Source organism: Vulpes lagopus, chromosome 20 (genome assembly GCF_018345385.1).
Source record: "Vulpes lagopus strain Blue_001 chromosome 20, ASM1834538v1, whole genome shotgun sequence".
NCBI lineage: Eukaryota > Metazoa > Chordata > Mammalia > Carnivora > Canidae > Vulpes > Vulpes lagopus.
The window spans coordinates 5,996,127-6,007,962 of record NC_054843.1 but is presented as its reverse complement, the minus strand read 5'-3'; the positions used below and the strand labels follow the sequence as shown (position 1 = coordinate 6,007,962).

General features: G+C 43.4%; 1 protein-coding gene across 1 annotated transcript; it reads right to left on the bottom strand.

Moving 5' to 3' along the window:
- Window positions 1-260: 260 nt before the first annotated feature.
- On the bottom strand, window positions 261-11,504 carry PSMG1 (proteasome assembly chaperone 1). The gene is given in 8 exon segments (XM_041735252.1): window positions 261-475; window positions 2,596-2,732; window positions 3,917-4,115; window positions 6,320-6,382; window positions 8,151-8,302; window positions 9,721-9,827; window positions 11,370-11,461; window positions 11,463-11,504. Coding segments are annotated over 8 exon segments (867 nt in total). The 3' UTR covers window positions 261-400.
- Window positions 11,505-11,836: the final 332 nt, after the last annotated feature.

The window sequence follows — 11,836 nt, the reverse complement described above, 5'->3', positions numbered from 1 at the left end:
AAACCCTGAAAAATCCATAAAATCCGAACTTTTCACATATTAGGAATCACCAAGTCTATTTTCAGATAACACAAAACTATCACTAAAGAAACTACACGTACATGTTACCAAAACCTGTTATCTGCAGCTTTGTAAAAATTTAACTACATTAGTGTAAAATATTCAAATTAAACAATACTCCCACCTAGTGGACAAAGAAAAGCATCTGGATTATTCCAGTTGTCCAGGGCACCACCATAAAAAAGGAACTAAAACTACAATGAATTTAAAATAAGTTTATTCTGTTTGAACACCTCCAAAGTACCCCCCTGAAAAAAAAGTAACCAACAAAACCATACTGCTGCTTCCCTTGAAGGAACGCATAGGTAATAACACACTTGATACAAAGCAATCTTTGGAATCATGTGTAAATGTTACTCTGAATCTCATTCGTTGTCATCAATTTCTTCAATATTTCTGTGCTCTGGGGAATATTCTGGAAGAAAAGAAAAAAATCGTCAGTACAGTGAGATGGAGAATTCAGTTAGAATCCCTATCCTGTCAGGACGTAAACAAAGAATGGCACCGGCAAAGGGACCAGGCCCTGCCCTGAATCTCCTCTTTCAGGAGGTAACACATCTGAGCATCTCAGTACCCCAAAGTGTTGAAGTAGATGAAACATCAAAGCCTGTCCCTCCCCTTGCCCAAAACTCTCTGGTGGTGTCTCACAGCCTCCACACCGCCGTCCCAGAGGTCCCAGACCTCTGGCGGGAAGTGACACTCCAGAGTCACTTAACCAGCCTCTCACTTAACCAGGCTGGTTAAGTTGTCTTAACCAGCCTCTCTCCCACAGGAGCCCTCCCACCCCTCTGAACCCAGTTCCGCACTCGCTCTCCTCAGAGGCACTCTGGCCCTGCCCATTCCTGCACTCCCCGCTCCCCTCTGCCCACTTCTGCCCATGAGGATCCATCTTTCAGATCCAGCTCAACTGCCACCTCTCCTCATATGAACCTCACCCTGCTCTGGCAGGCATGCAACTGCGTGCTCTCCTCCATCTGGCAGGCACAGTAAGTGGCCTGCACCGCCTCCAGGCTGCGGTACTAAAATGGCTCTGGAGGCACTCAAGAAAATTCCATATCACTGACTGCATGCCACCCTCAGATCAAGAGACTAGGAGTGAACTCAGGACGACCGTGTCTGCTCACGTTTGAGAGACAACTGCACTCTTCAAATGGCCACTGCACCCTCCGCAAATAATTCTTTCCAGGGAGAAATGAATAGGTTAAAAGGAGTTATCTCCAAGCCCTCTTCAAACAATACTCCTAGGGACTGGGTGGCTCAGCAGTTGAGCGTCTGCCTTCAGCTCAGGGAGTGATCCCGGGCCCAGGGATCCAGTCCTGCATTGGGCTCCCCGCAGGGAGCCTGCCTCTCCCTCTACCTGCCTCTCTGCCTCTCATGAATGAATGATATTTTTTTAAAAAAGAAAAATAAATAAAAGGAATACTCCTAAAAGACGAAAGTGGACTTAAACTCCACATGATGATTTACAATTCTCCCAACAAGTGCCAGTGCTTCTGGGGCGCCTGCGTGCGGAGCACCGCGCCACACCAGGAACAAAACAGCCACAGGCCCTGCTCTCACGATGCAGTGGGAAGAGCCAGACCATGAGCCACAGAAGCAAACCAAACTATTAGCAAACCAAACATACTCTGAAAGCAGCGTTAACTATAAAATAACTCAGTTTGTCAGAAAGATTATCCATGACTCCAGCTAATTTGAAATTATGCTTGAATTATACAAACTTAGTTTTAATTTTTACTAATTCAACAAATGGCTGGGCATGCATTCTCCTATATGCCAGGTACATGATGACCTGGGGATACCAAAATGGAAAAAGGCGGTCCAATCCCCCGGAGCTGATCATCTAGCAAGCAAACGAATTTAATGAGGTCTGTGAAACAAGCTAAGTCCAACAGACCTTGCCAGAAAACGTGTCTTAACACCAATGGCCATTCCAGACTAAAAGAGGACTCCCTCTGGGGAACGCTGGTGTAGTCTCTTCCCTGTACAAGACAAGTTCTCACCCAGGATCCACGCACTTTCAGCAAGTCTCTTAGGGAAAGGATGGGAGTTCCTAAACTATCTGGAAGTACAGGCAAAACTTTTCTGGGAAAGAGCTCACGGACACATACAAATGGACAGCAGGAAACAGGTTTATCTCGCCTTCACACAGCCAGTCCCATGCAAAATTAAGTGAATGTTCATAATTTGATCCATGCTGTGCTCAAAAATGCCTTCTTAAGTATTACAACCTTCCAAATGAATTAGTTACAGAAACTTCCTAAACAGTCAAAGCATCTTTCTATAGAGCCGTCTGGGATTTATATCAATGCACTGCACTGATCTACCATGAAAAAGCTTGAACAAAACATTTCTCCAGTTACAGAAGTACATATAAAAGAGAGGGTGACAATCTAATTCAAAGTGCCAGACCAGAACACTTTAAGAAAAAAAGATCTCTAAGTGTTGCTTAACTTTTAAATCGGTACCATAAATTTACCATTTGTTATTAAATTCGTTCTAACTCAGCTATTAGTCAATGAGCTGAAACCTTACCTTAACCAAACCTTTCAAGCTTCTGGAAGAAAGGATAGGCCTGAAAGCTTCCACTGTGATCAGGTCTAACTTCATCACATCAGTGTAACACAAGTACAGAACTGCAGGGATCTTCCACACTTGGCAGTAACTCAGAACTAAGTAACACAAGGAAAAGCCCACTTCAGTCTTCTACTAGGTGATTTTAAACTAAACACCTCTAAACAATAAAGGATACTTTTAAAATCAGTTGTCTGTGTTGCCTCCTTCAAAGTGTTCACTGCTATATCAAACCATTTATAAATGCGTATTTTCTTTCAAAGCCAATTATTTTCCCTAAGTAATTTCTCACTCTGAAAATATTATTTTGCATTTCCTGAATATACTGAGACATAGCTTAAGTAAGTACAAGATTAAAATTTTACTGAATAATATAAATTAGCCATTTATTCCAATAAACAACATTTAAGGGGAAAAAAACACTTACTAACAAATAACAATTATATAACATATTAGCTATCAAAAAGTAAGTGACAATTTCATTTCGATGTGATGCTAGAGTATAATTAGCAACAGGAATAAAAAAATAGTAAAGAAACTATCAAGATTCAGTAACTTATTTTGACAATGAAAACATACTTTATCCACTTTTCATGCACCAATGATTTATATTTAACATTGGCTCACATGATTAGTTATCACAAATCAAAAAGAACCAGAGCAACTCTCCAACCTAACCGTTAAGAACTCTGCCCTAGGGCAGCCCGGGTGGCTCAGCGGTTAAGTGCCTGCCTCGACTCAGGGCGTGATCCTGGTCCAAGGATTAAGTCCTGCATTGGGCTCCCTGCATGGAGCTTGCTTCTCCCTCTGCCTGTGTCTCTGCCTCTCTGTGTCTCTCATGAATAAATAAATAAAAATCTAAAAAGAACCCTGACCTACTCTCACATCATAACTGTGTGTCTAAACAATGTTAAACTCAAACCAGAGGCACCTGGGTGCCTCAGTGGTTGAGAATCGGTCTTTGGCTCAGGTCCTGATCCTGGGATCCCAGAATCGAGTCCCACATCAGGCTCCCCACAGGGAACCTCCTTCTCCCTCTGCCTGTGTCTCAGTCTCTCTCTGTGTCTCTCATGAATAAATAAATAAAATCTTTAAAAAAAACAAAAAAAACTCAAACCAAACACAACATACTAGGAACAATAGATATTAAAGATTAATAGCAATACACTGGTATCAATCATCATGAATGAACTACCTTAAAAAGACCTTAATAGTCAAAGTAATAACCAATAACCAACAAAGCAACAAGATATAATGTAAATGTTGCAAATTTTGATACCACCTGCTGCAGGAAGATCATGTACAATATTTGGTTGTTCAAGCAGTGGACAGCATGGAGGCTCTTTGAAATTCTGTGTTTTTAGGGCTTTCAGGAAAGGAGAATGAAGGCTGCTGGTAGATTCTGAAGTTTTATAGTCAGTAACATGTCGACACGTGAGAATCATTACTTGCATATTCTTCTTCGGACAAGAACCAAAGACCTAAGGCAAAATTGACCTAATTAAAACATACACATAATTCTGTTACAGAATAGAAACATTCCTCTAGCTCTTTACCTAACACCATTCACAGTAGTATCCAGGTGGAGGTGTCCAATGAAAAACAGAACACAGGCTTTGCTGTCCCCTCACCGGGGTTTGATCTTGGTTTTGTCACCTTCCAGTATGGTGATCTTTCTAAGTCACATTCCTCAGCTGAGGACAATACTACCCACCTAAGCAGTAGTCCTGTGATAACACCAGGACTGGCTTCTAGGGTAAACCAGCTGCTTGATGAAGAAGAGACCTATTCTAGTACAGATTATTTCTTAGAACACTGCTTTACTCTCAAGCACATTCAGACCAGCAGTGTATTGGCAAAATGAAGTGATCCCCCCTTCTCTAATCCATGTACTCATGTGTTCAAGAACACTTTAATGAAGATGCTTCTAAGCCACAAAGTATATTCATAATGGTGTTGTATCAGTGCCTTAATTCTTAAATGCACTTAAGTTATTTCACTTACAGGCAAGTTTCAATCACTCTAGACCTTTATTTCCTCCTAAGTGTGTATTTCATGAAGTTCCAAGGACCCTTTTCAGCTTTTAAAATCTATGGTGATGTAAACAAAAAAGCTTTTTTTTTTTTTTTTTAAAGAAAAAAGTAGACTTTAGGCCATTCCATCTTGTTGGGAAATATTTTATGAAAAGAAGAAAATGGCTATTTCCAGTAACAACAGAACTAAAGATTTTACACACCATTAATGAGTCTTACCATTTGTAAGACTAATTTCATTAGCTCACAGCTTTGTAAATAAACACAAAATAGTTAACTTCAGCAGGTACATCCCATCTAAAAAATACATTACTCACAAGCCCTAATTTATCATTCTCCCTACAACACCTATAGTCTGAATCCACACTTGACCATTCCGTTAGACTGTATGTGGTATTAAGGATTTTGTGGCTGATAGAAACCAAACAGCAAGGGGAAACAAAGAGTGTCCCTAAGGAAAAAAAAATACTGATTAAAAAATTTTTAAAGTCTGGAAGAGAAAACTTGTCCCAGAGTACAAAAATAACAGTTTTGATGGAACAGTCATCCTACTTAAAATAAAAAACACAAATTAACAAAGCGGTTTCCTCCTCTTCTGAGAACTCAGGAAAGCTATGGACTCTCCTCAGAAAAATAGACACCACTACATAACACAAAATCACATGTGATTGTGAAAAGGATCACAGACCTTCTTGAATAATTCCTCATTTAATAAAGCGTATTTAGTAACTTTTTAAAAATGTTTTCAAGTATGCCAATCTGGTTTAAAACAAGTGTACGCCAAATTTTTTATTTCCAATGAATTTAATTTTAATACCTAAGAAATATACCTAAAATTTAAGCTGAAATGTTGCTGAAATATACATATATAAGACCTACTTCATTTATAAATAATACGCACCTGCCAAAATTATGATTATTCTCTAAAACTCCTAAATTCTTCACTGAAAAGTATGTTTTATTGGGCATGTAACATGCACAGTTTTCCCATAAAATGAAGACTCAATTAAGCCATCCTAAGACAAACTGATGTAATATTTTGGAATTTGGAACAAGTAGCAGCTGAGTGCCAACCCTCTGAATCCAGCTCCCATCTGTTTCCTGCCTCAAAGCCCAGAGTCATCCCCAGCCCACATTTCTCTAGCCTATACTCCCAGTGCGCATCTCTCCAGCCTATATCCAGCCCACATCCCCAGCCCACATCTTTACAGCCTGCATCTCTCCAGCCTGTACCCCCAGTACCCATCTCTCCAGTTTGTATCCCCAGCACACATCCCCAGCCAGCATCTCTCCAGTCCACATCTCCCACCAGACTGCATGGTCAGGCCACCAGTCCACATTGTCAGGCCATTTTGCACCACTAGCCATGCCCTTGTTCTGTTTCACGGGAGTAGCCTGTTTTTCTTTCAAATGTAACAATACGGTAGATAGGAAGAATTCAACTGTTTTAGGCTTCTATGATCTAAATCTTTAGCACATTGATTAATTTGTTAAATCTGTTTCTATTCTTGATATTCTGTAACAAATTACTACAGTATTTTTAAGAAAAAAACAAAGACTTCCCTGCTTCCATATTTGACTGTGTAGGCTCAAGTGTTAAGATACTGAACCCTTAAAAAAAAGCAGCCCACCAGTCTTCATTCCCTTCTTACCTTTTCTAGCCACTGATACTGCTGATCTTCAGCAACGTAGCAATTGCACTGACAGAGGACAACCTAGAAAATCATATTCCAAAAAAAAAAAAAAAAATCATATTCCAAGTTTTTTGTCAGGTCAAATGAATTTTATACATACCCCAAGTTACCACCATATACATATCATTTGAATTCTAAAATAACCTTTAGATAACATTTGCTTTCTGAATTTGCTGTTGGCTTCTTTATTTTTAAAATTTAAAAATGAAGCCACTACTGGCAGTTAACAGGAGAACGAAGTACACAGGAATGGAGTGACCACAAAAGTTTGCATAGGAGGCACTTAAGATACTACCAGTAAAAGCTACCAGAGTCTTCTTTATGATACAGGAATGATACCAGGCCTGCTGCCCTTCTGGGTGTCACACACTGTGAAGACCAAATGCAAAATAAACATAAATACTGTAAAACTAAGTATTACACAAATGCTAGTGAATGCCAGTCTGACAGCAACTCAGTCCAAATGGCATTCTAAAATGGTACTGATGCCTGTGAAGATAGTATTATTTTAGAAACCAAGTTCCAACCTATACGCTCAAAATGAAATAATCTGTAATGCCACAATGCCATTAAAGGATGGATTCCTGATTATCAATGCTCCTAGAATGATACTACCCAGAGAACTCAATGTCTTCTACTAAAACACTGCCAGAAATGCTAACAATTACCCAAGGGGATCACAGAAGGGAAAAAAGGTACACGGGCGTGTGGGGGGAAAAGAAAAAGACTAGATATGTAAAGACTACACAAGCAGGTTCTGCATAATCAAAAGATACCTAATAAATGGTACAACTAGACGAGGTGACCAAAATTCCTTACTGGACCTTCACAATCTATTCTAAAGTGCAACTTTTCTAATTAAAGACCAGATCAAAAACATGCTTAGTTTCATTATTATTTCCTATAAATGCTGGATGTACATAAAAATCCTTATGGAAAAAAAAAAAAAAATCCTTATGGAAACTTAAGTAACTTTGGAATACATGTTAAAAAAAACTGTAAGTATTACAAAATAAGACCTTACAGTTTACAAGGCTAATATTTGGTCCTTACCTAGTTAAAATAAGCCAAATTATAACATTAGGGAATCAGTGGCTTCTTCCATCGTTTGAACCCCTGCCCTGGCCCTTGTTCAAGTGCTCAGCAAGTACAGAATAGTTCTCTGTCAGACAAGCAGATGGGGAGACACATCACCTGCCAGGTCACCTCATCTGCCTGACTCTCACATCACCCACTATGTTGTGTTCTCTGAATGGACCCAAGATTAAGATTTGAATGCACAGGACACAAGGAAATCACTCAGCACTGGCTATAGAATGACTCTTAGGACTTAAAAATCAGGACAAATGAGGTAGGGTAAAAGCTCAACTGTCAAGAGAATTATGCTTAGAATGCACAGAGCATTCTTTTGTTCAACAAACATTAACTGAGTTTCTAGGACGTACCAGGCATTTGCTAAATACTGGGCATACTGAACTTCCAGCTTTTACAGAGTGAACACATTTTTGCACAGTCAGAGATACCACGTGAAATAATTTTTTGAATGACAGCAAAATTTGAATGTCCACAATCTATGGCTTTTTTCTAACAAAGTTCTATCAGAACTTCCTAGGAGCTTTACCAACACTGTGTATGCCATGTTAATATTTATACAAATAATACAGGGCACTAGCACTGCCTACAGGCAGAATTCCTCAGCCCAAAAGCAGATATACAGGAACATGAAATTCAAATGAACACATGAATGACGCCTAAATGGCTCCCCCTGAAGCATCCAAGTCCCACATACCGAGGGATTCGATTTTAGATGATAAAACATACAGAAGGACTTTGCAGGGGACAGATGTGTAGTGTCTGTTGTTCTACACCATTCATTCCAGAGTTTAGCACAACCAACTTCTTCCCAGGCTCCTGAGTTCATAACAAATGATGACAAAAATGCTGTGAAAAACAATTCACATAAGTTAGTGCCTGGTTCTGCAAGTTGCATATTCTATAACCAAAAATAATTTCAAGTTACTCTAGGAGAGTCTGTAAGACCACTGACCTTACAGCACCACTTAGCAGAAAAGGAAACTGAGGCCTCAAGAAATTAAAGGCCATGCCGTAAGTACAGATGGTTTCAGAGGAGGACCTGACAACACAGATTTACTGACATGCTTTACCACACTTTCATGAAGTTTGCACTTGGCTGGAAAATTTTAGGAGGGTAGAACTTCATATAAACGAGTCAGTAGTTACTTACCAGGTACTTACTATGTCCTGCAAGCACTAGGGCTACCTGACCGGGGAAGAGATCTACTTCACCAGAGATCCCGAATGCCCACCCCCAGAGCCTGTGAAATGACAGGCTGTACATTTTAGCTGTAAAATGACACAGGTTTGTGCACTTGCACGTGTACACTGTTCAGCTGAGCTCTGCACTGTTCTGACATTAATCTATCAAATGGAGTCAGTCATGTATGTGCAGACCTTCACACTGAAGTGTTCAAAAACGTTAGAGACCATCACTGTTATTTTTAGAGCTCTCATCATGTTCTCAAAGGAGCCTGTTAATTCAAGAACATTGAAGAACCATGGCTCCAAGGGGGCCATATACACATGCCCCCTCTGTCCCTTGAAGTCTGGCCCAAACAGGCCCAGAAGCCGGAGGAAACGTGGATACAGGAACAAACCGTAAACCCAGTTCCCAGGATTTACAACTTCCTGAACCAAAGAACACTTTCTTTAAATCTTATTTTTTAGGTTTCTTAAAAAGATGGTATCACATGAGGAGGCACAGATATTACTCAAAGTTTACTCAAAAACTGTAGCCTTTTCTAAGTCAACTTTCTGCTTTAACTTTTTCTAAAAAAAGTAATAGACATTTGAAATATTTTATGATGTAAAGAAATAAGTAACTTTGGATTGTGTTCTTTTTTTTCCTTTTTAAGTTTTTTATTTAAATTCAATTTAGTTGGGGATCCCTGGGTGGCTCAGCGGTTTAGCACCGCCTGCAGCCCAGGGCATGATCCTGGAGACCCAGGGTTGAGTCTCACTTCGGGCTCCCGGCATGGAGCCTCCTTCTCCCTCTGCTTGTGTTGTGTCTCTGCTTCTCTCTCTCTCTCTCTCTATCTCATGAATAAATAAAATCTTTTTTAAAAAATAAATAAAATAAAATAAATTCAATTTAGTTAACATATACTGTATTATTAGTTTCAGGGGTAGAGGTCAGTGATTCATCAGCACCACAGAACACAGTGCTCATCACATCAAGCATCCTCCTTAATGCTCACCACCCAGTCACCCCATCCCTCCCACCCACCTCCCATGGCTTCTGTTCTATCAACAGAAGTCCAATCTAACACAAGTCTACTCACCTACTGCATTATTTCCTATAGCAATGATGAACTTGGAGCAAGGATATTTTTCCAGCAGAGAAACTTCCAAAGATGTTTTTGTCTGTCTTCGAAAGAGCCGCACCTCCCTAACAGAAGAAACAAAAGACCCAAAAAAAAAAAAAAAAAAAAAAGGCAACTTAGATCCAATTAGTGCTGTATTACGAGAGAAAGGACACTAGAGGCATGACTTTGTAATAAACAATAGGCAGGCTTTAATTTCAGAAAGAATGGGATTATCACCTAAGGAACAAGAGATTCGGGCAACGCTATTCCCGTCTGAATGCAAAGTTCACGGAGGACTCCACAAGCGAGGTCCACGCGACTCACTGAACCATCTTAGCATCCCCGAAAGGCGGGACAGGTGGGTACAGCAGGCAGTAAGCAACCGCAAGTGCGGGGCAGCCCGGGTGGCTCAGCGGTTTAGCGCGGCCTTCAGCCCAGGGCCTGATCCTAGAGACCCGGGATGGAGTCCATGTTGGGCTCCCTGCATGGAGCCTGCTTCTCCCTGTGTCGCTGCCTCTCTCTCTGTGTGTGTCTCTCATGAATAAGTAAACAAAACCTTAAAAAAAAAAAAAAAGAAAAGAAAAAGAAAGAAACAAAGAAAGAGCAAACACCTCCTTTCTACCAGCCAAATACTGAACTTGCTTGCACCTGACCGCACCTCTAAAAGAACATCCATCGGGACGTCCAGATGGCTCAGTGGTGGAGCACCTGCCTTCAGCCCAGGGCGTGATCCTGGAGACCCCGGGATCGAGTCCCACGTCAGGCTCCCTGCGTGGAGCCTGCTTCTCCCTCTGCCTGTGTCTCTGCCTCTCTTTCTGTGTCTCTCATGAATAAGTAAATAAAATCTTAAAAAAAAGTAAAAAGAAAGAAAGAAAGCCTCCTTTCTACCAGCCAAATACTGAACTTGCTTGCACCTGACCGCACCTCTAAAAGAACATCCATCAGGACGCCCAGGTGGCTCAGCAGTTGAGCACCTGCCTTCAGCCCAGGGCGTGATCCTGGAGACCCGGGATCGAGTCCCACGTCAGGCTCCCTGCGTGGAGCCTGCTTCTCCCTCTGCCTGTGTCTCTCATGAATAAATAAGTAAAATCTTTAAAAAATAAAATAAAGGAAGATGCATCTGCAGAGCGCAGGTAATGGGCACCCAGGTTAAGTGAGACACACGCAGGGCGTGGAACGCCTTTCATTCGGGTCCAGGAGCCTCAGCCGGGGTGAGGAGGAGGCGCTGCTCTCCACGCGATGTGCGCACCAGGTCAGGCCTCCGACTTCCACGAAGTCGCTGTCCAACGTCCCGTTGGTCACCCCCCGGCCACGGGGTCTAAAACGTGTGTCCGGGGTCCTAACTGCACCTTCGCAACAAGATGCCTGCAGCGTCCCAGGCGCGTTCTGCAAACCGGGGCCCCACGGGCTGGGGGACAAAGCACCTGCGGCGCGACCGTCACCGGCCCGACGCACGTGACCCGGCCGGGGTCAGGGGTCACCTACGGTCCTCTCCCACCGCTTAGAGAGGCGGCTGGTCCACCTGCTACGGATCCCGAGACGGACGCTACGAGGCCGACGGCCACGCCCGCGACGGCCGCCCGGGAAGGGGGGGGCCCGCGCTCGAGCCACCGACCCGGCCTCACCGCTTCCGCGCCAGCTGCCGCCGGACCTCCCTGTCCTCCGCCGTCTCCCTCCTGCCCTCCTCTTCCTCCTCCTGGTCCTCCGTCCCGGCTCGGGCACGGCGCCTTCACCACCTCGCCGAAGAACGTGGCCGCCATGCCGCCCTCACCACCTCCCGGCCGGGCCGCGGCGCCCCAGCACGGCGCATGCGCCCCGCCCCCCGGCCGGGCCTCGCCACGCCCCCGCACCGCCCTCCCGCCACGCCCCCCCGCGCGCGCACGCGCACCGGACCGTAAGCCCGCGGGGACACCGAGAGGTGGGATGACTACGGGCTAGAGAGGCGAGCGGGGGGCGGGGGGCGGGGCGTCCCTAACCCCGCAGGTGCCTCGGCGCGCGGCCCCTCCCGCCCCTCCCGGGCTCCAGCCGTGTCCGCGCCCCTTCTTCGTTGCGGGATGCCGGGGGCGGGGGGCGAGGGAGGGAAGAAACACAG